Below are 27,191 nucleotides of genomic sequence, written 5' to 3'. Positions count from 1 at the left end.
AACTTAAAGTACATTTGATAAAACACAAGTTACCTATCCAGGAAAAGCTGTGAGTAATGCATTTTTACTGAGCACCTGAATCAAGACTTACAGGCTACAAACCAAAGTCTTTAATCTCCAAGCTTGCTGTGAAGAAAAGTGTGCAAGGACCATCATCTGAAACAAAGATTATTTCTTCCCTGTACATATTTTTTTACCCCTTTCCACCCCTCTGTGTTTGTCTAACTTGTGTGTGTAGAGGGTGGGAGGCAAGTTAAAGTGGGTATTAAGTATTAGCTTGTTGTTAACCAGTTGTCTTTGCTGTATATCTCATTACAGCTCTTGTTATAAATAAACAGTAATTGTGTTTACATTTACAAACCTGGTGACTGTAATTATTGGGAAGCCAGGAGACAAAGACTTCAGGTATTTTTCACAGAATTATTGGTTAATTCACTTGTGTTGTAATTTGTGGGCTCGTGGGGCTGGAATTGGCCAGGGTGTCGTAACAAAGTCTTTAGCTGCCTCTAATTATTATTATCCTAATCTCAAATCCCTTGCTGAACTCCATCTCTCCACTTCACTCTCCATCGTCACAATTTTACTTCAAACCCATCTTTCCATCACTTTGTTTATCTTTCCCAGCCTGACATCCATTCTGCCCCTTGAATATTATCTACATTAACTGAATAGCATAAATCCAAGTAGTTTTCACAGAGTCATAGAATCCCTACAGTGCAGGAGAGGGTCATTCAGATAATAATAATCGCTTATTATAGTTTATAGAATGTATCCGCGATAGTTTCCTAGAACAGTATGTAATGGAACCTACGAGGGAACAAGCGGTCCTAGATCTTGTCCTGTGTAATGAGACAGGATTGATTCATGATCTCATAGTTAGGGATCCTCTCGGAAGGAGCGATCACAATATGGTGGAATTTAAAATACAGATGGAGGGTTAGAAAGTAAAATCAAATACTAGTGTTTTGTGTTTAAACAAAGGAGATTACAAGGGGATGAGAGAAGAACTAGCTAAGGTAGACTGGGAGCTAAGACTTTATGGTGGAACAGTTGAGGAACAGTGGAGAACCTTCCAAGCGATTTTTCACAGTGCTCAGCAAAGGTTTATACCAACAAAAAGGAAGGACGGAAGAAAGAGGGAAAATCGACCGTGGATATCTAAGGAAATAAGGGAGAGTATCAAATTGAAGGAAAAAGCATATAAAGTGGCAAAGATTGCTGGGAGATTAGAGGACTGGGAAATCTTTAGGGGGCAACAGAAAGCTACTAAAAAAGCTATAAAGAAGAGTAAGATAGAGTATGAGAGTAAACTTGCTCAGAATATAAAAACAGACAGTAAAAGTTTTTACAAATATATAAGACAAAAAAGAGTGGCTAAGGTAAATATTGGTCCTTTAGAGGATGAGAAGGGAGTTTTAATAATGGGAAATGAGGAAATGGCTGAGGAACTGAACAGGTTTTTTGGGTCGGTCTTCACAGTGGAAGACACAAATAACATGCCAGCGACTGATAGAAATGAGGCTATGACAGGTGAGGACCTTGAGAGGATTGTTATCACTAAGGAGGGAGTGATGGGCAAGCTAATGGGGCTAAAGGTAGACAAGTCTCCTGGCCCTGATGGAATGCATCCCAGAGTGCTAAAAGAGATGGCTAGGGAAATTGCAGATGCACTAGTGATAATTTACCGAAATTCACTAGACTCTGGGGCGGTCCCGGTGGATTGGAAATTAGCAAACGTGACGCCACTGTTTAAAAAAGGAGGTAGGCAGAAAACAGGAAATTATAGGCCAGTGAGTTTAACTTCGGTAATAGGGAAGATGCTGGAATCTATCATCAAGGAAGAAATTGCGAGGCATCTGGATAGAAATTGTCCCATTGGGCAGACGCAGCATGGGTTCGTTAAAGGCAGGTCATGCCTAACTAATTTAGTGGAATTTTTTGAGGACATTACCAGTGCAGTAGATAACGGGGAGCCGATGGATGTGGTATATCTGGATTTCCAGAAAGCCTTTGACAAGGTGCCACACAAAAGGTTGCTGCATAAGATAAAGATGCATGGCATTAAGGGTAAAGTAGTAGCATGGATCGAGGATTGGTTAATTAATAGAAAGCAAAGAGTTGGGATAAATGGGTGTTTCTCTGGTTGGCAATCAGTAGCTAGTGGTGTCCCTCAGGGATCCGTGTTGGGCCCACAATTGTTCACAATTTACATTGATGATTTGGAGTTGGGGACCAAGGGCAATGTGTCCAAGTTTGCAGATGACACTAAGATGAGTGGTAAAGCGAAAAGTGCAGAGGATACTGGAAGTCTGCAGAGGGATTTGGATAGGTTAAGTGAATGGGCTCGGGTCTGGCAGATGGAATACAATGTTGACAAATGTGAGGTTATCCATTTTGGTAGGAATAACAGCAAACGGGATTATTATTTAAACCATAAAATATTAAAGCATGCCGCTGTTCAGAGAGACTTGGGTGTGCTAGTGCATGAGTCACAGAAGGTTGGTTTACAAGTGCAACAGGTGATTAAGAAGGCAAATGGAATTTTGTCCTTCATTGCTAGAGGGATGGAGTTTAAGACTAGGGAGGTTATGTTGCAATTGTATAAGGTGTTAGTGCGGCCACACCTGGAGTATTGTGTTCAGTTTTGGTCTCCTTACTTGAGAAAGGACATACTGGCACTGGAGGGTGTGCAGAGGAGATTCACTAGGTTAATCCCAGAGCTGAAGGGGTTGGATTATGAGGAGAGGTTGAGTAGACTGGGACTGTACTCGTTGGAATTTAGAAGGATGAGGGGGGATCTTATAGAAACATTTAAAATTATGAAGGGAATAGATAGGATAGATGCGGGCAGGTTGTTTCCACTGGCGGGTGACAGCAGAACTAGGGGGCATAGCCTCAAAATAAGGGGAAGTAGATTTAGGACTGAGTTTAGGAGGAACTTCTTCACCCAAAGGGTTGTGAATCTATGGAATTCCTTGCCCAGTGAAGCAGTTGAGGCTCCTTCATTACATGTTTTTAAGGTAAAGATAGATAGTTTTTTGAAGAATAAAGGGATTAAGGGTTATGGTGTTCGGGCCGGAAAGTGGAGCTGAGTCCACAAAAGATCAGCCATGATCTAATTGAATGGCGGAGCAGGCTCGAGGGGCCAGATGGCCTACTCCTGCTCCTAGTTCTTATGTTCTTATGTTCTTATTGTCACAAATAGGCTTCAATGAAGTTACTGTGAAAAGCCCCGAGTCGCCACATTCCGGTGCCTGTTCGGGCAGGTTGGTACGGGAATTGAACTCGCGCTGCTGGCCGTGACAAGCCAGCTATTTAGCCCACTGTGCTAAACCAGCCCCAGATAGCCCACTATGTCTGCATCGAACTAGAACTCTACCTAGGCCCATTCCCTCGCCCTATCCTCGTAATCACCTAACCTGCACATCTTTGGAGACTAAGGGGCAATTTAGCATGGCCACGCCACCAAATCTGCACATCTTTGGACTATGGGAGGAAATCGGAGCACCTGGAGGAAACCCACGCAGACACGGGGAGAACGTGCAAACAGACACAGACAGACACCCAAGGCCGGAATTGAACCTGGGTCCCTGGTGCTGTGTTGCCGCAGTGCTAACCACTGTGCCACCCTTTTATCCAATGCAGTGGGATTTTCTCAGTATTCAATGGCTCCACTTGGACAACTTGGAGCACAGATCCCATTCTTTACCTCTCTTGACAACCTGGTTGCAGCCAGGCTGCAACGTCCACCCTTGGAGTCACTTATTAAGTGGTGTGAGCTTCCATGACACACCGAAGTAGTCACATATTACAGAACTTCTCTCACACACACACAAACACAGTCAATCTAGACATTTTGTACTTTTACAGATAACAGTCATTGATCTGAGCCTCAAATATAAATGTGATGATTCCACCCACCTGGTCAATCACATAACTGAAGAAGTTCCAGCGGCTCCAAATTCCTAATCAAAAAACAGGCTGCTTTCCTTAGAAAATGTACAGCTACGGCAGGATAAAATGCAGCACACCCACTCTGTGCAAGGATATGCCACCGAGCTTCAATGAGCTCAGGTTTAGCTCTTGCCAAGAAGCTGGGTATCACAGGGCTGAAAGGTGACTGCTGATTGAAAATCTAATCTCTCGTGGGGCCTCTCACCAAACATTGCAATGGCTTCAAATAAATAAATTAGAGGCACTACAGATTCAATATCAGCAACAAAAGCCTTCTCTTCCAGCAGATAACTGAGCTGTGAACACGTGTGCCTCTTACTGACAATCATCCTCTAATTCACTGTCGAACTGTCAGCGTTAGAGGGCGTTACCTCACACAGCTTGCAACCATCTGAAAATCGTGTTTCCTCAGGCAAGGTATATAAGCATCAAGGACAAGAAACATTTCCTGATTACCAATCACGTTCTCTGGTTCTATTTGCCCTCCTCTTCAGCAACTCTCAGCTTGTTTGAACTGCTCACTAACGGTATCATCGTAGGATGCCCAAACCAGCTCGCCTCCCATTTTGTTATGTTGCTTCGACCCCAATTCATTGGTTTATCCCTGTAATCCAGCTCTCAACTTGGAGCTCTCACAGTTATAGTGAAACATTTCCACACGTGTACTGCTGAGTGCCAGAGTGGGGAGGTTGCGCAGAGGGAGAGGATGAGGGAGTCACTGAACAGCAATGATAGTTCAGACACTGCACCTTGCACTGTCTAGCAAGAGATCAAGTGAACCCTGCTGCGAAGCTGAAAACAAAGCAAGTTTGGTAGATGACAATCCCTTAAATTACCTTGAGCACATTTCCACTGACATACAATTTTATATTTGCTTTTAGTGAGTCCCCTCAATACCAGCTGGTATTAACAGCCAATGGACTTTCTAATGGCCAAGAACAGTTCCATGGACGGTAAGTTGGCCTGAGTTGTGGCAGCACGGTGGCACAGTGGATTAGCAGTGCTGCTGCACAGCAGTGGGATCGATTCAGTCTTTTGTGACTGTGTAGAATGTGCACGTTCTCCCGGTGTCTATGTGGGTTTTCTCCGGGTGCTCCGGTTTCACAGAATTTACAGTGCAGAAGGAGGCCATTTGGCCCATCAGGTCTGCACCAGCTCTTGGAAAGAGCATCCCACTTAAGCCCTCACCTCCACCCTAATCCCGTAAACCAGTAACCACACCTAACCGAAGGGCAATTTAGCATGGCCAATCCACCTAACCAGCACATCTTTGGACTGTGGGAGGAAACCGGAGCACCCGGAGGAAACCCACGCACACACGGGGAGAACGTGCAGACTCCGCACAGTGACCCAAGCTGTTTCCTCCCACCGTTCAAAGATGTGCAGGTTAGGCGGAGTTACAGGGTTGTGGGGATAGGGTGGGGGAGTGGACCCGGGTGGAGTGCTCTTTCGGAGGGATGGTGCAGACTTGATGGGTTGAATGGCCTCATTCTTCGCTGTAGGGATCTTGTGGACAAGCCTATAGCCAGTGTGGTGGAGTGTTCTTTCCAATCTTTCCGATAAATGTATGCTTTTTCAAGAACCTTTGATGCTGTATGTTTCTGCTAACCAAGATGCATTTTCCCCAATGTCTCTCACTGGGAATGGCTCCATTGTTATCAGCCACACTCCTGCCAAGTCACAGTTTTCAGTTAAGAGGAGGTTACTGGGTCAGGGATGGGAAGCTTGGAAGACTGACAGTCTATCATGGATCACCAGTCAGTGATGAGATTTATTTCCTCCTATTGTTTAGGGAAGTAGTGATACAACAGAGGATTGGTCAGGAGTGTCTGTGGACATTGTGACGGAGAGGTGATTGAGGCTGGCAGGACACATATCTCGTCTCTCAGACTCCCAGAGTGGTAGCAGAATGAACACCACTGGGGCAGACGATGACGAGGCTGGCCAAAGGAGATCTGGCAAAGTCCACTTAAGGAGGGCCTTCAAGAGCGGGACACCGCCTGGGTTGGAGCGAGAGAGACTTGCGATGGACTGGGGCCAGATGGCGGGGTCTACCTTCACGGTAGCACAGTTGCTTCACAGCTCCAGGATCCCAGGTTTGATTCCCGCCTGGGTCACTATCTGTGCGGAGTCTGCACGTTCTCCCGGTGACTGCGTGGGTTTCCTCTGGGTGCTCCGGTTTCCTCCCACAGTCCAAAATTGTGCAGGTTAGGTGGATTGGCCATGATAAATTGTCCTTAGCGTTGGGTGGGGTTACTGGGTTACGGGGTTAGGGTGGAGGTGTGGGCTTGGGTAGGGTGCTCTTTCCAAGAGCCGGTGCAGACTTGATGGGCCGAATGGCCTCCTTCTGCAATGTAAATTCTATGGTAGGCACTGTGGTTGGGTGAGTGATTTCAGTACTCAGTGAACATGTGTGAATTTTAAGCCTCTGTGTTTATTGGAGTGAATGTTTAAATTCCTGGGTTACTGCATGGTGACAGATACTCAACATGTAAATATAACATGTGAATACATGTTGCTTCCAAGGCATTTTCTACTAAACTGGTTGCATGCGACTTTCAGACAGACCTGTGACTGGCCAGTGACAGTTCCTATTGGACAACACTCATCTGGAGCGATCCATTCTCTGCAAATAATCCACATCACTAACAATATTTATCACCATTTAGAATGTACACGCATAACTGAGCTCTGAACCTGTTCACAGAAGCTGATCTTCGGTTGTTCAGTAGCCATCACATCCAGCATTCTTGTGGGGAGGTCTACTGAATTCGAGGGTTGGGAGCCAGAATTTCAAACAGCAATAATTTATACTTAACCCACCAAAACATGCCAAGGTGCTGGACTGGTGTATCGAGGTCAAAATAGAGAGACATTAGGTCAGATGGCCAAAAGCTTGGTCAAGATTTAGGTTTTAAGGAATATCTTTAAGGAGGAAAAGGGGGAGGGATAAGGAAGGGTATTAGCGAGGGGAAGAGGCTAGGGTGAGTATTACAGGGGATCCCACCACACACTCTGGATCAACCTCTGATAATTCCCACCACACGTCGTTCGATCCAATGACATTCCAGAATCAGAGCCTGGTTAATCCAACGCCATTCCGAATTCAGTTTATGATTGAACCCATGACATATTCTGGAATCAGCCTCTGATGATCGAACAACATTCCAGGATCAGCCTCTGATTGATCCCGTGACATTTCGGGATCAGTCTCTGATTGATCCCACGACACTCTAGGATCAGATTTTGGTTGATCCTGGGATCAGACTGTTTGATCCAACTTTCCGGGATCAGATTCTGATTGTTCCCACAACATTCTGGGATCAGTCTCTGATTGATCCCATGACACACTCTGGGATCAGGTTTTGACTGATCCCACAACATTCCAGATCAGCCTCCGGTTGTTCCCACGACATTCTGGATCAGCCTCTGATTGTTACAATGACATTCCGGGATCAGTCTCTGATTGATCCCACGACACACTCTAGGATCAGATTTTGATTGATCCCGGGGTCAGACTCTGTTTGATCCAACTTTCCGGGATCAGGTTCGGATTGTTCCCATAACATTTCGGGATCAGATTTTGATTGTTCCCACAACATTCAGGAATCAGCCTCTGATTGATCCCGCAATAATCCGGGATCAGCCTCTGATTGATCCCATAACATTCCGGGATCATCCTCTCAATTATCCCTTAATATTCCAGGATCAGCCTCTCATTGATCCCACGACATTCGGGACCAGCTTTTGATTGATCCTACAACATTCCAGGATATGCCACTGATTGCTTCCAGAACATTTAGTATCAGCCACTGGTTGTTCCCAAGACATTCAGGGATTAGCCACTGATTGATCCCACAAGATTTCAGGATCAGCCTCTGAATGATCCCGGAACATTCCGGGATCAGCCTCTCATTGATGCCACAACATTCCGGGATCAGCCTCTCATGGTGCCCACAACATTACAGGATCAACATCTGATTGATCCCACGACAGAGATGATTTGGAGTTGGGGAGCAAGGGCAATGTGTCCACGTTTGCAGACGACACTAAGATGAGTGGTAAAGCGAAAAGTGCAGAGGATACTGGAAGTCTGCAGAGGGATTTGGATAGGTTAAGTGAATGGGCTAGGGTCTGGCAGGTGGAATACAATGCTGACAAATGTGAGGTTATCCATTGTGGTAGGAATAACAGCAAAAGGGATTATTATTTCAATGATAAACTATTAAAACCTGCTGCTGTGCAGAGACCTGGGTGTGCTCGTGCATCAGCCGCACAAAGTTGGTTTACAGGTGCAACAGGTGATTAAGAAGGCAAATGGAATCTTGTCCTTCATTGCGAGAGGGATGGAGTTTAAGACTAGGGAGGTTATGCTGCAATTGTATAAGGTGTTAGTGAGGCCACACCTGGAGTCTTGTGTTCAGTTTGGTCTCCTTACTTGAGAAAGGACGTACTGGCACTGGAGGGTGTGCAGAGGAGATTCACTAGGTTAATCCCAGAGCTGAAGGGGTTGGATTACGAGGAGAGGTTGAGTAGACTGGGACTGTACTCGTTGGAATTTAGAAGGATGAGGGGGGTACTTATAGAAACATATAAAATTATGAAGGGAATAGATAGGATAGATGCGGGCAGGTTGTTTCCACTGGCGGGTAAAAGCAGAACTAGGGGGCATAGCCTCAAAATAAGGGGAAGTAGATTTAGGACTGAGCTCAGGAGGAACTTCTTCACCCAAAGGGTTGTGAATCTATGGAATTCCTTGCCCAGTGAAGCAGTAGAGGCTCCTTCATTACATGTTTTTAAGGTAAAGATAGATAGTTTTTTTGAAGAATAAAGGGATTAAGGGTTATGATGTTCGTGCCGGAAAGTGGAGCTGAGTCCACAAAAGATCAGCCACGATCTCATTGAATGGCGGAGCAGGCTCGAGGGGCCAGATGGCCTACTCCTGCTCCTATTTCTTATGTTCTGATGACAGACTGATGGGATCACGTTCTATTTCTTCCCCTCTGATAAATGAGATGACGTGGGAACTGGTTCAATTGCGGCAGTTTTTAATGGCATGGTCTTGTGAACACCCTCCATCCACTCAAATTCAATCAATCTTTTCAGGAGACAGCTCTGGTTTGACCAATTAAATTGGATCCCAAGGTGTCAAAGCCTAGCAACAAATTAACTTTGACTATCATTGTGTCTGCTTGGTTCTGTGTCAACACTCTCGTTCAACCAAGATTGCTGCTGCTTCAAGGCCCACTAGGCCGATGCGATAGGACGGTAGTGAGGGAGTAATGCAATATGGAAGGGGCCATCTCGCAGAGGAAATGTTCAACTGAGTTCCTGTTTGTCCCCTCAGGCTAAAGTGAAAGATCCCACAACATAGAGAATGGAAGCTCTATTTGGCAATTTGTGAATATTTATCCCTCAAATAACATCTTCACTGAAACACATGATGAGCTCAATTATCTCATTGGTGTTTATGGGGCCTTGATTTGTGCAATACCAAAGTCTGTCCACATAGTAACAATGAGTAACTTTCAAAATCAAATGTGACGTGTTCTGGAAGAGCCCGTATAATCTGAGGGGCAATTTACTAATCAAAGTTCTTTCTTCAATAGCACGGTCTCAGGTTCCCTGAATCATTTGACTCCAGTAATAAGCTCCTGTATTATCACAGGAGGTAGAAATCACACGAAAAACAGCGCACTGCAGAATTCATACAGCTAAAAATGTAATAAACCCAATGACACTTGATGGAAAGAAACCTGAGCTTTTAAACTCCTCCTGCTATGGCTTGCCCATTGTTTGATGTTAAGGAACACTCACAGATCATAGTTCTGCTCCTCAGTTTCATGTTGTACAGAGAGTTCCTCCAACGTGGCATCGATATCAAGTTGATTGGTCTCCAGCTGCCTCAGTAACGTCTCTCGCTGTAGGAAGAAGACAGCCAGTGAACATTCCGGAAAACATGAGTCCCTATTCAGGTACAATCACAAGTCAATTCAACCATCAACTGCCAGAATTAATTGTTATGGGCAGATATCTCACATTCACAAACACAAATTTAAGGAAAAGCTCATCATTTGATAGGGGATCCCTCGCCCCATTGAAACCTTTCTCAATTCTATCCAATCAAAACCATTCTAATGCTCGCCTGATCTTTTTTCCCTTCTTTTACCAAGCTTCAAATCCTCCATTGTACACATTCTTCATCCTCACTCTGGGGAATGCAAGTCTCACTGCATCATTTCCAACTCTAACTCATTCCTCCCAGCACTTCAACCCTGGGAATCCTCAGTCTTGCCCTCTCCAATAAAGGCCAGTTAATTGGTTCGCGGTTCATTACCTGTGAAAGTAACTGAGGGTAGGACGTTAAACTCTCGCAACCACAGTGAGAGACACCATAATTAAACAACAATGCAAATATCTCAAAGCTATGAAAGTATAAACTGATTTTGCAAATATTTTTGAACTGCAGTAAGACACCTAGGCTTAGACACAGGGAAGCTCAGTCTGTAAACGTTAAGCTATAAAGAATGGGCAGAACTAGCCTATTGCTCACATGCTCGTATTCATTCAACCTTCTCAAACCAATGAGATGTATGCCCTGTATAAAATAATACAGAGCGCAGGGAACCTGAGCTTTCAGATCAGGTTACAGTAAACACAGGAACAGAGTCTGGTCTTCCTCAGCTGACAGGGGAAGACTGCAATATTTGAGAGTTGGTGTAAGCGACTGCCTCATAATGCTGGTCAAGTGTTCACACCTCCCCTCGTGGTTCCACATCTGCAATCCAGTTCAACATTCTCTTATTAGTGGTTGGTTTCCTCAATATTTTGATTTTGCACGGAGCTATGCTGGCCTTGAAGTAATCCTATACCAATCAACCAGAAAGCTCCCAACGCCTCACTGAAAGCAACATGAACCCTCCGTACTCATATGTCCATGAACAAATAGAACAAAACCAATATCATGGAAGACCATATACAACACTCTGTGCGTCAGTGGCACTCTTGCCTCCAGGTCAAAAGGTTGGGGGTTCAAATCCCACTCCAGGACATGTTTTTTTTGCCCACCCTCTCAGTAAATAGCGGGAACAATGCCCTCATCACATTCTAGGGCCTTAACACAAATTCCAGCCACTCCAGTGTAGCACTGAGGAAATGTTGCACTGTTGAGCGTGTGTTTATCTGATGAGACACCAAACCCAATCATTCCCAAGTGAACTAAAATCTCTCTTGGCAGAAGGTGACGTGGTCACAGATTCTCTGTGAGCGATAGGCGGTTAGAGTTCCGACATTACAACAGTGACTGCAATTCAACAAAACACTTTATTGGCTCAAGCAAAATTTTGAAGGTCCTGTAGTCTTGAAAGGTGCCTCTCCTTACTGTGGAAAATGACACGACCAGGACACGACCATCTGCAGTGGCGGGATTTGAATAATCTTTATGGGTACATGCATAGATACATAGAAGATAGGAGCAGGAAGAGGCCTTTTGGCCCTTCGAGCCTGCTCCGCCATTCATCACGATCATGGCTAATCATCCAATAGCGTAATCCGCTTTCTCCCCATAGCCTGTGATACCATTCGCCCCAAGTGCTATTTCTAGCCGCCTCTTGAATATATTCAAGAATATATATTCTTGAATATATTCAAAGTTTTAGCATCCACTACTTCCTCACAGGGCTAATCGCTGGCTTTGAAAGCAGACCAAGGCAAGCCAGCAACATGGTTCGATTCCCGTAACAGCCTCCCCGAACAGGCCCTTCATTTGAAGCCTACTCGTGACAATAAGCGATTTTCATTTCATTTCATCACTCTTTGTGTGAAGAAATGTCTCCTTATCTCTGTCTGAAATGGTTTACCCTGAATCCTCAGACTGTGATCCCTGGTTTTTTTATAGAACAGTACAGCACAGAACAGGCCCTTCGGCCCTCGATGTTGTGCCGAGCAATGATCACCCTACTTAAACCCACGTAACCCGTATACCCGTAACCCAACAATCCCCCCATTAACCTTACACTACGGGCAATTTAGCATGGCCAATCCACCTAACCCGCACATCTTTGGACTGTGGGAGGAAACCGGAGCACCCGGAGGAAACCCACGCACACACGGGGAGGACGTGCAGACTCCACACAGACAGTGACCCAGCCGGGAATCGAACCTGGGACCCTGGAGCTGTGAAGCATTGATGCTAACCACCATGCTACCGTGAGGTTCTGGACACACCCACCATTGGGAACATCTTCCCTGCATCTACCCTGTCTAGTCCTGTTAGAATTTTATAACTCTCTATGAGATCCCCCCTCATTCTTCTGAACTCCAGCGAGAATAATCCCAACCTAGTCAATCTCTCCTCATATGACGGTCCCGCCATCCCTGGAATCAGTCTGGTAAACCTTCGCTGCACTCCCTCGAGAGGTAGAACATCCTTCCTCAGAGAAAGAGATCAAAACTGCACCAAGGCCCCGTACAATTGCAGCAACACATCCCTGCTTCTATACTCGAAACCTCTCACAATGAAGGCCAACATCCCATTAGCCTTCTTTACTACCTGCTGCACCTGCATGCTTACCTTCAGCGAATGGTGGACAAGGACACCCAGGTCCCGCGGCACACACCCCTCTCCCAATTTACAACCATCCAGGTAATAATCTGCCTTCCTGTTTCTGTTTCCAAAGTGAATAACCTCACACTTATCTAAATGATACTGCATCTGCCATTGGTTTGCCCACTCGCCCAACCTGTCCAGATGATGCTGTAGGATCCCTGCATCCAGGTCACAATTCACCCTCCCGCCAAACTTGGTATCATCTGCAAACTTTGAGATGTTACATTTTGCTCCCTCATCCAAATCATTAATATATACTGTGAATAGCTGGGGTCCCAGCACCGATCCCTCTGGTACTCTAATAGTTACTGCCTGCCAATTTGAAAAGGACCCATTAAGCCCTACTTTTTGTTTCCTCCAATTTTCTATCCACCTCAATACATTTCCCCCACAAGTGGGCTTACATGAACACTACAATGAAATTACTGTGAACATTCCTTAGTCGCCACACTACGGCACCTGCTCGGGTACACCGAGGGAGACTTCAGAATGTCCAAACCACCTAATAAAGCATGTCTTTCAGGACTTGTGGGAGGATACTGGAGCGCTCGGAGGACACCACGCAGGCACAATGTCCAGGATGGCCTCACTGACACAATGTCCGGGATGACCTCACTGACACAATGTCCGGGGTGACCTCACTGACACAATGTCCGGGGTGACCTCACTGACACAATGTCCGGGGTGACCTCACTGACACAATGTCCAGGACGACCTCACTGACACAATGTCCAGGACGACCTCACTGACACAATGTCCAGGATGACCTCACTGACACAATGTCCGGGATGACCTCACTGACACAATGTCCGGGGTGACCTCACTGACACAATGTCCGGGATGACCTCACTGACATAATGTCCGGGGTGACCTCACTGACACAATGTCCAGGATGACCTCACTGACACAATGTCCGGGACGACCTCACTGACACAATGTCCGGGACGACCTCACTGACACAATGTCCGGGACGACCTCACTGACACAATGTCCAGGATGACCTCACTGACACAATGTCCGGGGTGACCTCACTGACACAATGTCCGGGGTGACCTCACTGACACAATGTCCGGGGTGACCTCACTGACACAATGTCCGGGGTGACCTCACTGACACAATGTCCGGGACGACCTCACTGACACAATGTCCGGGATGACCTCACTGACACAATGTCCGGGGTGACCTCACTGACACAATGTCCGGGATGACCTCACTGACACAATGTCCGGGGTGACCTCACTGACATAATGTCCGGGGTGACCTCACTGACACAATGTCCGGGGTGACCTCACTGACACAATGTCCGGGGTGACCTCACTGACACAATGTCCGGGGTGACCTCACTGACACAATGTCCGGGGTGACCTCACTGACACAATGTCCGGGGTGACCTCACTGACACAATGTCCAGGACGACCTCACTGACACAATGTCCGGGGTGACCTCACTGACACAATGTCCGGGATGACCTCACTGACACAATGTCCGCGGTGACCTCACTGACACAATGTCCAGGACGACCTCACTGACACAATGTCCGGGGTGACCTCACTGACACAATGTCCGGGGTGACCTCACTGACACAATGTCCGGGATGACCTCACTGACACAATGTCCGGGACGACCTCACTGACACAATGTCCGGGGTGACCTCACTGACACAATGTCCGGGACGACCTCACTGACACAATGTCCGGGGTGACCTCACTTACACAATGTCCGGGGTGACCTCACTGACACAATGTACAAAATTATGAGAGGTATGGACAGGGTGGATAGCAACAAGCTTTTTCCAAGAGTGGGGGTGTCAGTTACAAGGGGTCACGATTTCAAGGTGAGAGGGGGAAAGTTTAAGGGAGATGTGCGTGGAAAGTTTTTTACGCAGAGGGTGGTGGGTGCCTGGAATGTTTTACCAGCGGAGGTGGTAGAGGCGGGCACGATAGCATCATTTAAGAGGCATCTAGACAGGTATATGAACGGGCGGCAACAGAGGGAAGTAGATCTTGGAAAATAGGAGACAGGTTTGGATAAAGGATCTGGATCGGCGCAGGCTGGGAGGGCCGAAGGGCCTGTTCCTGTGCTGTAATTTTCTTTGTTCCTTATATATCTGTGCCAATTCATGAGCATTTAAATTAAGAAGCACGAAGATTAACCACAAGGATAAAATAAGTGAAATATTGTTCATTACTTATTGTGGAAATTTTAACATTGAACCGGACAATAATCAACGTCAGTGCTCCTTCATTTTCTCTTCGTGAAAACTGAAATATAAATAGTGATATGACAACATGGCCCTTGGCATTGAAAAGGATTCCTCTTTCAGCAGGTAGAATAATGAGCCTGTTTTTCTGTGCTTGCTGAGATATGGAAATAAAGGCAGCGGCTATTATTAGCACTGGATTTGAATGGATATAGTCCCGAGGCACAGTGATCTACAGCAGTGTTTATCACAACTCCCGAGCATTATATATCATTGTCAACGATACATGACTCTGCTTTCATCCAATATTAAAGAGGAGTCACTCTGTTTATTGACTGCCATGGACTAAAAGACAAACATCCCCGTCTTCAGATTCCTGGCACTTTAACCCTTCCACTGCTGTCAGATGTTATTCGAGGTGCAGCTTGGCGACAGGAAGTTATGTACGGTGAGTAGCTGGTTTGCAATGTGGGCAATGGTCGTGTGCTATACTCCAGGGGGCAAATGGAATTACAGAACAGGCTAAACAGCGCTCAATTTTACAGATGCACTATAGAGAGCATCCTATCGGGCTGCATCACAGCCTGGTATGGCAACTGCTCGGCCCAGGACCGCAAGGAACTTCAGAGAGTCGTGAATACCGCCCAGTCCATCACACGAACCTGCCTCCCATCCATTGATTCCATCTACACCTCCCGCTGCCGGGGGAAAGCTGGCAGCATAATCAAGGATCCCTCCCACCCGGCTTACTCACTTTTCCAACTTCTTCCATCGGGCAGGAGATTCAGAAGTCTGAGAACATGCACGAACAGACTCAAAAACAGCTTCTTCCCCACTGTCACCAGACTCCTAAGTGACCCTCTTATTGACTGACCTCATTAACAGTACACCCTGTATGTTTCAACCGATGCCAATGCTTATGTAGTTACATTGTATATCTTGTGTTGCCCTATTATGTATTCTCATGTATTTTCTTGAATTCTGTTTAATTCCCTTTTCTCCCATGTACTGAATGATCTGTTGAGCAGCTCGCAGAAAAATACTTTTCACTGTACCTCAGTACACGTGACAATAAACAAATCCAATCCAATCCAATCCTTCTGAGTGCGTGTGAGGCGAAGCTGATGAGGAATTTAGCAACACCACGGAAACCGGGGGACAAATAATTTGCAGATTTAGTTGCACTCGTTCAGGATCACCACCATCCTAAGCCCTCGGTGATTGTCCAACATTTTAATAATGTTTATTTTCATAAAGTAGGACAGTCGGTAACTATGTTTGTTGCTGAATTACGGCAGCTCTCTGGGCATTGAGAGTTTGAGGCAGTGTTAAAGGATATAGTCCGGGACAGATTAGTCTGTGGCATCAATGAAAACAGCATACAGCATCGCTTTGTGGAAGAAGCCACACTGACTTTCAAAAACATTTCAAGAAAGGAAATGGCTGTCAACAAAGTAAAAGATATCCAAAAGCCAATGGTGGGGCACAGCTTGGTGCAGTGCATTAAGTAAGACAAGTGTCAGCAAACAAAAAGGCAAAAGTAGTGGAATATTTCAGATGTGGAGGCACACATTATGCAAGTCATTCATGGAAGCTGTCTGTCACAATTTCAACAGAAATGTGCATTTGGCTAAAAAGTGCACGCGTTTTAAGAGACAAAGGCTGGGCAGGAAAATTCAAATTCAATGAAGCCTCAGTCTGTTATGCTTCACTTGGAAAGCACAGAACAGCAACAAACACCCCCTCCACCTTACAATATGTTTAATGTGAATGAGGTGCACACGGAGCCTAACTATGCTGCAGTGGAGGCAGATAGACAGAAACATAAGATTGAGGTGGACACAGGAGCCTCTTCATCTGTCATCAGTGAGGAGGCCTAAAGGAGCATTTGGAGCTCTAAGCAGTTGCCAGCCCTTACTCAGGCACAAAAGGTGGAATATTTAGATCATAAAATCACAGTGCAGGGTATGTCCCCTATGGAGGGCATGTTTAAGTTATCAAGGAAATTCCAAAGCCCAAGAACGTGTCTGAGCTCAGATCAGTTCTGGGCTTAGTGACGTTTCTGTCAGACCTTTCAACAGCGTTGCTGGCACTGCATCTGTTGTTGGGGCAGTTCTCTCTCATCTGATCGAGGATGGGTCAGAAAAGCCAATTGGATTTGCTTCACACACTGATCTCGGTGGAGAAGGGATGTTCGCAGCTATATAGAACAGTACAGCACAGAACAGGCCCTTCGGCCCTCGATGTTGTGCCGAGCAATGATCACCCTACTTAAACCCACGTAACCCGTATCCCAACAATCCCCCCATTAACCTTACACTACGGGCAATTTAGCATGGCCAATCCACCTAACCCGCACATCTTTGGACTGTGGGAGGAAACCGGAGCACCCGGAGGAAACCCACGCACACACAGGGAGGACGTGCAGACTCCACACAGACAGTGACCCAGCCGGGAATTGAACCTGGGACCCTGGAGCTGTGAAGCATTGATGCTAACCACCATGCTACCGTGAGGCCCCGTATAGGAAGCTCTAGCCATCTTTTCACTGAGAAATTGTTTGTTTTATCAGTTTCTTGATGGACGTTCATTCATCATTTGTACAGACCACAAGCCATTGGTGAGTCTTTTTAGTGAGTCCTGATGCCTACTCACCCATGGCCTCAGCAAGATTATAGTGCTGGACTCTCACATTGTCAGCCTACCAGCACAATCTTGTGTGCAGGGCAGGGAAGAGGAACGCAAACGCAGACCCGCTGAGTCGTCTTCCCTTACCGGACATGCCAACCGAGACAGTACTTCCGCCAGAGACAATTTTGTTGCTGAGAAATTTTCACATTCTCCTGTGAATGCCAAATAGGTTAAACAGTGGACGGACAGGAACCCTGCTTTGTCCCGGGTGAGATGATCCCGTATGCATGGTTGGCCTCCTGTTATAGAGGATGAGGATCTGAGAGTAGACGTGAAACATATGAAATATATGGTTGACTCTTAACTGCCCCTTCAAGGGCAATTGGGGATGGGCAATAAATGCTGGGCCAGCTGGCGATGCCCAGATCCCATGAACGAATAAATTAAAAAAACAATGAGCTGAGTGTGCAGGATGGTTGTATTCTTTGAGGGTCTATCACAGATAATCACAGAATCCCTACAGTGCAGAAGGCCATTTGACCCATCAAGTCGGCACCGATCCATGTCATACCCTATCCCTGCAACCCAATAATCTAACCTTCAAATCCCTGGACACCAAGGGACAATTTAGCATGGCCAGTCCACCTACCCTGTGCGTATTTGGACTGTGGGAGGAAACCGGAGCACCCGGAGAAAACAAGGAGAATGTACCAAGGCAGTGACCGAAGGCCAGAATTGAACCCAGGTCCCTGGTGCTGAGGCAGCAGTGCTAACCACTGTGCTATCTAGAGTAGTCATTCCACACTCTGGTCATTTGCAAGTCGTAGGTGAAGTTCATGAGGCTCAACTGGGTAGCTCTAAATGAAAGGTTTCTGTGTTTGGTGGCGTAATATGGATCAGGACTTGGAGAACAAGGTGAAATCCTGTCTGCATGTCAGATAAACCAAAAGATGGTGCTGGCAGCACCACTCCATCCATGGAGCCTGACAATCCCTGGTCTCGACTTCATGTGGATTTTGCAGGGCCTTTTATCCGGCATACGTTCTAGTGGACGCTCAGTGGACGTGGTTAGAAGTGGACATCATGAGCAACATCACAGCTCCCATTATGACAGAGAAACTGCACAAAATTTTTGCAACGCATGCTTAACAGAAAACTGTTTTCTGAAAGTTGCGACAACGTATATGAGTGATTTGTTTAAGCAGAAAAATGGAATACACCATGTGCGCACATCCTTTCATCCAGCGTTGAATGATTTAGCAGTGGGCTGTACAGACACTGAAAGAAGGGGTGAAGAGAATGGCAAACAGTTCTATGGGAACTAGGCTCGCACGGTTCTTATTCCAATAGCAGTCACCATTCGACAGTGTGGAACGGGTACCGGTAACTGCTGGACAGTTATGGACTGGTACCGGTAACCGGTGGACAGTGTGGGACTGGTACCGGTAACCGGTGGACATTGATGGACTGGTACCGGTAACTGCTGGACAGTGTGGAACGGGTACCGGTAACGGCTGGACAGTGATGGACTGGTACCGGTAATCGGTGGACAGTGATGGACTGGTACCGGTAACTGCTGGACAGTGATGGACTGGTACCGGTAACCGGTGGACAGTGATGGACTGGTACCGCTAACCGGTGGACAGTGATGGACTGGTACCGGTAACCGGTGGACAGTGATGGACTGGTACCGGTAACCGGTGGACAGTGATGGACTGGTACCGGTAACCGGTGGACAGTGATGGACTGGTACCGCTAACCGGTGGACAGTGATGGACTGGTACCGGTAACCGGTGGACAGTGATGGACTGGTACCGGTAACCGGTGGACAGTGATGGACTGGTACCGGTAACTGCTGGACAGTGTGGAACGGGTACCGGTAACGGCTGGACAGTGTGGAACGGGTACCGGTAACTGCTGGACAGTGATGGACTGGTACTGGTAACCGGTGGACAGTGTGGAACGAGTACTGGAAACTGCTGGACAGCGTAGGACTGGTACCGGTAACCGGTGGACAGTACGGGACGGGTACAGGTCCCTGTCGGACAGTGGGGGATGGGTACAGGTCACTGTCGGACAGTGGGGGACGGGTACAGGTCACTGTCGGACAGTGGGGGATGGGTACAGGTCACTGTCGGACAGTGGGGGATGGGTACAGGTCACTGTCGGACAGTGGGGGATGGGTACAGGTCACTGTCGGACAGTGGGGGATGGGTACAGGTCACTGTCGGACAGTGGGGGATGGGTACAGGTCCCTGTCAGACAGTGGGGGATGGGTACAGGTCCCTGTCGGACAGTGGGGGACAGTGGGGGACGGGTACAGGTCCCTGTCGGACAGTGGGGGATGGGTACAGGTCCCTGTCGGACAGTGGGGGATGGGTACAGGTCCCTGTCGGACAGTGGGGGATGGGTACAGGTCCCTGTCGGACAGTGGGGGACAGTGGGGGATGGGTACAGGTCACTGTCGGACAGTGGGGGACAGTGGGGGATGGGTACAGGTCCCTGTCGGACAGTGGGGGATGGGTACAGGTCCCTGTCGGACAGTGGGGGATGGGTACAGGTCCCTGTCGGACAGTGGGGGATGGGTACAGGTCCCTGTCGGACAGTGGGGGATGGGTACAGGTCCCTGTCGGACAGTGGGGGATGGGTACAGGTCCCTGTCGGACAGTGGGGGACAGTGGGGGTGGGTACAGGTCCCTGTTGGACAGTGGCGGATGGGTACAGGTCCCTGTCGGACAGTGGGGGACAGTGGGGGGTGGGTACAGGTCACTGTCGGACAGTGGCGGATGGGTACAGGTCCCTGTCGGACAGTGGGGGATGGGTACAGGTCCCTGTCGGACAGTGGCGGACAGTGGGGGATGGGTACAGGTCACTGTCGGACAGTGGGTGACAGTGGGGGGTGGGTACAGGTCACTGTCGGACAGTGGCGGATGGGTACAGGTTCCTGTCGGACAGTGGGGGATGGGTACAGGTCCCTGTCGGACAGTGGGGGATGGGTACAGGTCCTTGTCGGACAGTGGGGGATGGGTACAGGTCACTGTCGGACAGTGGGGGACAGTGGGGGATGGGTACAGGTCCCTGTCGGACAGTGGGGGACAGTGGGGGATGGGTACAGGTCCTTGTCGGACAGTGGGGGATGGGTACAGGTCACTGTCGGACAGTGGGGGATGGGTACAGGTCCCTGTCGGACAGTGGGGGATGGGTACAGGTCCCTGTCGGACAGTGGGTGATAGGTACAGGTCCCTGTCGGACAGTGGGGGATGGGCACAGGTCACTATCGGACAGTGGGGGATGGGTACAGGTCACTGGTGGACAGTGGGGGACAGTGGGGGATGGGTACAGGTGCCTGTCGGACAGTGGGGGATGGGTACAGGTCACTGTCGGACAGTGGGGGGTGGGTACAGGTCACTGTCGGACAGTGGGGGATGGGTACAGGTCACTGGTGGACAGTGGGGGATGGGTACAGGTCAATGTCGGACAGTGGGGGGTGGGTACAGGTCACTGTCGGACAGTGGGGGATGGGTACAGGACACTGGTGGACAGTGGGGGATGGGTACAGGTCACTGTCGGACAGTGGGGGATGGGTACAGGTCCCTGTCGGACAGTGGGGGATGGGTACAGGTCCCTGTCGGACAGTGGGGGATGGGTACAGGTCCCTGTCGGACAGTGGGGGATGGGTACAGGTCCCTGTCGGACAGTGGGGGACAGTGGGGGATGGGTACAGGTCCCTGTCGGACAGTGGGGGACAGTGGGGGATGGGTACAGGTCCCTGTCGGACAGTGGGGGATGGGTACAGGTCCCTGTCGGACAGTGGGGGATGGGTACAGGTCCCTGTCGGACAGTGGGGGATGGGTACAGGTCACTGGTGGACAGTGGGGGACAGTGGGGGATGGGTACAGGTCACTGTCGGACAGTGGGGGATGGGTACAGGTCCCTGTCGGACAGTGGGGGATGGGTACAGGTCCCTGTCGGACAGTGGGGGATGGGTACAGGTCCCTGTCGGACAGTGGGGGATGGGTACAGGTCCCTGTCGGACAGTGGGGGATGGGTACAGGTCACTGTCGGACAGTGGGGGATGGGTACAGGTCACTGTCGGACAGTGGGGGATAGGTACAGGTCACTGTCGGACAGTGGGGGATGGGTACAGGTCCCTGTCGGACAGTGGGGGATGGGTACAGGTCCCTGTCGGACAGTGGGGGACAGTGGGGGATAGGTACAGGTCACTGTCGGACAGTGGGGGATGGGTACAGGTCACTGTCGGACAGTGGGGGATGGGTACAGGTCCCTGTCGGACAGTGGGGGATGGGTACAGGTCCTTGTCGGACAGGGGGGGATGGATACAGGTCACTGTCGGACAGTGGGGGATGGGTACAGGTCACTGTCGGACAGTGGGGGATGGGTACAGGTCCCTGTCGGACAGTGGGGGATGGGTACAGGTCCCTGTCGGACAGTGGGGGATAGGTACAGGTCACTGTCGGACAGTGGGGGATGGGTACAGGTCACTGTCGGACAGTGGGTGATGGGTACAGGTCCTTGTCGGACAGTGGGGGATGGGTACAGGTCACTGTCGGACAGTGGGGGATGGGTACAGGTCACTGTCGGACAGTGGGGGATGGGTACAGGTCACTGTCGGACAGTGGGGGATGGGTACAGGTCACTGTCGGACAGTGGGGGATGGGTACAGGTCACTGTCGGACAGTGGGGAACTGGTACTGGTAACCGCTGGACAATGTGAGACGGGTACAGGTCACCGTTGGACAGTGGGGAACTGGTACCAGCCATTGCATTCTGTCCGTTGTGCTGCCATGCTCACAAACAGTGCTGCTGCATGAGCAGGTTTCAGCCGAGCCCCCATCACATTCCCTCTCGCAATGATGGGCAGTAAAGTGTATTTTCCAGAAAGTGAACAACGCCAAGAGCGGTTTTACAGCTTCAGGGAAACACTAGTTCCCAGCTTTCAATTGCCCAATGGGCCCAGGTTAGTAACTGCTGCTCAGACAACCAGAATGACGGTAGCAACGGTGTATCATATTCAAGCTGCATCAGAATTCAGAGCTGTCCCAAGTGACCTGGGCCATTCTGGTTCAAGCCTTTTGAAATTTCAGATGTAATAGGAGCTGCGTCATCTGTGAAATAGTTATCCAGCTACAGAGAATGTAGGTCAGAATCAGATCCTGCATTGCTGGTCTTCATCCAGCCGCAACCCAATTTTCTCCAATCCTCATTGATAAAATCTTATCAATATCTTATTGATATATAAATATAATATATTGATATATATATAAAATCTTATATAGTTTCAAAAAAACAGGTTCACCTGAATGAAGTACAAATTAAAGCTCTTCATATTACAATAGCTTTCAAACCAACTCCTCTCAGTTCACATAAGGGTCTCTTCATCACACTAACCATTCTCAAATAAACAGTGTTGCTGTGGGTACCCAACGAACAAAGAAAAGTACAGTATAGGAACAGGCCCTTCAGCCCTCCAAGCCTGTGCCGATCATGATGCCCTAACTATAAACCTTCTGCCCTTACTCGGTCCGTATCCCTCTATTTCCTCCCTATTTATGCACCCATCAGAAGCCTCTTAAATATTGCTAATGTGCCTGCTTCCACCACATCCTCTGGCAGTGCTTACCAGGTACCCACCATTCTTTGTGTGAAAAACTTGCCCCGCACATCTCCCTTAGACTTCCCCCCTCTCACCTTGAACCTGTGCCTCCTTGTAACTGCCACTTCCACCCTTGGAAAAAGCCTCTGACTATCCACTTTGTCTATGCCTCTCAGTCTCCTTCTTTCCAGTAAAAACAATCCTTGATCATTCAGCCCCTCCTTATGGCTAACAGCCTCGAGACCAGGCAACATCCTGGTGAACCTTCTTTGCACTCTGTCCAAAGCTTCCACGTCCTTCTGATAATGTGGTCACCTGAACTACTCCTGCTACTCCAAATGCGGCCTAACCAAGGTTTGTATAGCTGCAACATAATTTCTGAACTCCTGTACTCAATGTACCTGCTGATGAAGGCAAGCATGCCCTATGCCTTCTTAATCACCTTGGCCACCTGCGTTGCCACTTTTAGGAACTGTGGACCTGCACGCCCAGATCCCTCTGTATGTTAATGTACCTAAAGGTTCTGCCGTTTACAGAATAATTCTTTCCTAGATTTGAGCCTTAAAAATGCATCACCTCGCATTTGCCCAGATTAAACTCCAGCTGCCATTTCTCAAATGCCCAAGTCTCCAATCTATCTATATCTTGGTTGTATCCTCTGACAACCCTCGGCATTATCAGCAACTCTGCCAACCTTCGTGTCATCCACCAACTTACTAATCAGACCACCCACATTTTCCTCCAGATCATTTATATATACTCCAAACAACAGAGGTCCCAGTACTGATCTCTGCAGAACACCACGAGCTACTGATCTCCATTCTGAAACACACCGTTCCGCCGCTACTCTCTGTCTTCTATAACCAAGCTGTATCCATCCAGCCAACCCACCCCCAATCCCATGTGATTTTAGTTTTTGTACCAGTCTGCCATGTGGGACCTTGTCAAATGTCTTAGCAAAGTCCATATAAACTACATCCACAGCCCTTCCCTCATCGATTTTCTTCGTCACCTTTTCAAAAAACTCATTCAAGTTGGTGAGACTTGACCTTCCCCGTACAAAACCATGCTGCCTGTCACTAACTCGTCCATTTTTCCCCAAAGTGCATATATCCTGTCCCTCAGTATCTTTTCTAAAAGCTTCTCCACCACTGATGTCAGGCTCACCAGCCTATAATTTGCTAGATTATCCTTGCTTCCTTTCTTAAACAAGGGAATAACATTGGCTATTCTCCAGTCCTCTGGAACCTCGCCTGTGGTCAAAGAGGATGTGGCGATATCTGTTAGGGCCCCAGCTGTTTCTACCCTTGCCTCCCGCAGTAACCTGGGATAGATCCCATCCGGCCCGGGGACTTGTCTACCTTAATGCAATTTAGGATACTCAACATTTCCTCCTTTGATATATTGACGTTCTCAAGACAGTTCACACATTTATTCCTGACCTCAACATCCATCATGTCCGTCTCCCTGGTGAATACCGATACAAAGTATATTGGTCCTGGCTATACTTGTTTTACAGTATATGTGGAACATTCCTTGTTCTAGTCCTACTCGGTTCCCCTCCCTTAACAATTTTTCCGGTACATTGATGACTATATTGCTGCTGTGGCCTGCTCTCACTCTGAATTGCAAAATTTCAACAACTTTGCATCCAATTTCTACCTTTCTCTCGCCCTCCACTTGGCCCATCTTGCGACTCTTCCCTTCCAAGACTTCTCGTTCTCTATACCTGGAGATAAGGTATCCATAAACGTTCACTATAAGCTCAGTGACTCCCACAGTGAGGTCATCTCACACATTGTCAGTGAGGTCACCCTGCAACTCCTTGCACGCTACACCCTGTTAGACTTCCATTCTATTCCCTGGTATCTCTGTCATATCTGATCGAATGATACAACCATCCATACCAGCGCATCCACATGTCCTCCTTTTTCCTTTATCAAGGATTCCCCCTTAGCCACCGCCATTGAAGGGCCCTGGATTATGTACAGCCTATAGCCCGCACTTCTGATCTCAACTCTTCCCCTCCCTCCCAGAACCTTTTCTTTTCATGGTTTGTTCTTTTCCATATTGTTGTAGACATCAGCACTCCAGCACTAGGCTGTATCCAGACCTGCTGAGTATTTTCAGCACTTTCTGTTTTTACTACAGCAACAGCTGTAGTATTAGGAACATAGGAATTAGAATATTGAACATAGAGCAGTGCAGCACTGTACAGGCCCTTCAGCTCACAATGTTGTGCCGACCATTTACCCAAATCTAAGATCAACCGAACCTCCACCCCTTCAATTTACTGCTGTCCATGTACCTGTCTAAGAGTCGCTTAAATGTCCCTAATGACTCTGACTCCACCACCTCTGCTGGCAGTGCATCCCATACACCCACCATTCTCTGTGTAAAGAACCTACCGCTGACATCTCCCCTATACCTTCCTCCAATCACCTTAAAATTATGTCCCCTCATGACAGCCATTTCCACCCGAGGGAAAAGTCTCTGGCTATCCACTCTATCCATGCCTCTCATCACCTTGTACACCTCTATCAAGTCACCTCTCTGTCTCTTCGCTGCAGTGAGAAAAGCCCTAGCTCCCTCGACCTTTCTTCATAACACATGCCCTCCGGTCCAGGCAGCATCCTGGTAAATCTCCTCTGTTCCCTCTCCAAAGCATCCACATCCTTCCTATAATGAGGCGACCAGAATTGGACACAGTATTTCAAGTGTCGTCTAACTACGGTTATATAAAGCTGCAGCAAAACCTCCCGGCTCTTAAACTCAATCCCCCTGTTAATGAAAGCCAACACACCATACACCTTCTTAACAACCCTCTCAACCTGGGTGGCAACTTTGAGGGATCTATGCACATGGACCCCAAGATCCCTCTGTTCCTCCACACTTCCAAGAATCCTGCCTTTAACCCTGTATTCAGCATTCAAATTTGTCCTTCCAAAATGAATCACTTCACATTTATCAAGGTTGAACTCCATCTGCCACTTCTCAGCCCAGCTCTGCATCCTGTCAATGTCCTGTTGTAACCTGCAACAACCCTCAACACTATCTACAACTCCCCCAACCTTCGTGTCATCGGCAAACTTACTAACCCACCCTTCCACTTCCTCATCCAAGTCATTTATAAAAACCACAAAGAGCAGAGGTCCCAGAACAGATCCTTGCGAGACACCACTGGTCACCAACCTCCAGGCGGAATACTTTCCATCCACTACCACTCGCTGTCTTCTTTCGGCCAGCCAATTCTGTATCCAGACAGCCACATTTCCCTGTATCCCATGCCCCCTAATGCACTGAATGAGCCTACCATGGGGAACCTTATCAAAAGCTTACCCTAATCCCACATCCACCGCCCGACCTTCATCAATGTGTTTCGTCACATCCTCAAAGAATTCAATGAGGCTTGTGAGGCATGACCTGCCCCTCACAAAGCCATGCTGACTATCTTGAATCAAACTATGTTTTCTAAATAATCATAAATCCTATCTCTCAGAATCCGTTCCAATATTTTGCTCACCACAGACATAAGACTGATGGGTCTGTAATTCCCAAGGATTTCCCTATCCCCTTTCTTGAACAGGGGAAAAACATTCGCCTCCCTCCAATCACCCAGTACTACTCCAGTGGAGAGTGAGGACGCAAAGATCATCGGCAACGGCGCAGCAATCTCCTCCCTCGCTTCCCGTAGTAACCTTGGGTATATCCCGTCAGGCCCAGGGTACTTATCTATCCTCATGCTTTTCAAAATTTCCAGCACATCCTCCTTCTTAATAGCAACCTGTTTGAGTTTATTAACCTGGTTCATACTGTTCTCATGGGCAACAAGGTCCCTCTCTCTAGTGAATACTGAAGCACAATATTCATTTAGGGCCTCCCCCATCTCCCCAGGCACAAGTTCCATCCACTATCCCTGATCAGCCCTTCTCTTACTCTGATCATCCTCTTATTTCTCACGTAAGTGTAGAACGCCGTGGGTTTTTCCTTAATCCTTCCCGCCAGGGCTTTTTCATGCCCCCTTCTAGCTCTCCTCAGTCCATTTTTGAGTTCCTTCCTGGCTACCTTATAACCCTCTAGAGCCGAGTCAGATCATTACGTAAGCTTCCTTCTTCCTCTTGACTAGAAGCTCCACTTCTCTTGTCATCCAAGGCTCCTTCGCCTTACCTTTCCTTCCTCGTCTC

The 27,191-nt window shown here is 48.1% G+C and overlaps 1 protein-coding gene across 2 annotated transcripts in view; it reads right to left on the bottom strand.

Annotated features, from left to right (window-relative positions):
- LOC119955461 (rab-like protein 6) overlaps positions 1-27,191 on the bottom strand; it is a 143,434-nt gene that overhangs the window by 38,302 nt on the left and 77,941 nt on the right. For both annotated transcript variants that reach the window (XM_038781656.1, XM_038781657.1), the window contains exon 8: positions 9,772-9,875. In XM_038781656.1, coding sequence (XP_038637584.1) covers positions 9,772-9,875 — 104 coding nt within the window. The remainder of the gene's footprint in view (positions 1-9,771; positions 9,876-27,191) is intronic.

The sequence above is a fragment of the Scyliorhinus canicula genome, chromosome 21 (genome assembly GCF_902713615.1).
Source record: "Scyliorhinus canicula chromosome 21, sScyCan1.1, whole genome shotgun sequence".
Lineage (NCBI taxonomy): Eukaryota > Metazoa > Chordata > Chondrichthyes > Carcharhiniformes > Scyliorhinidae > Scyliorhinus > Scyliorhinus canicula.
Note: the sequence above shows the minus strand (reverse complement) of the source record. Positions and strands in the feature narration are given on the sequence as shown.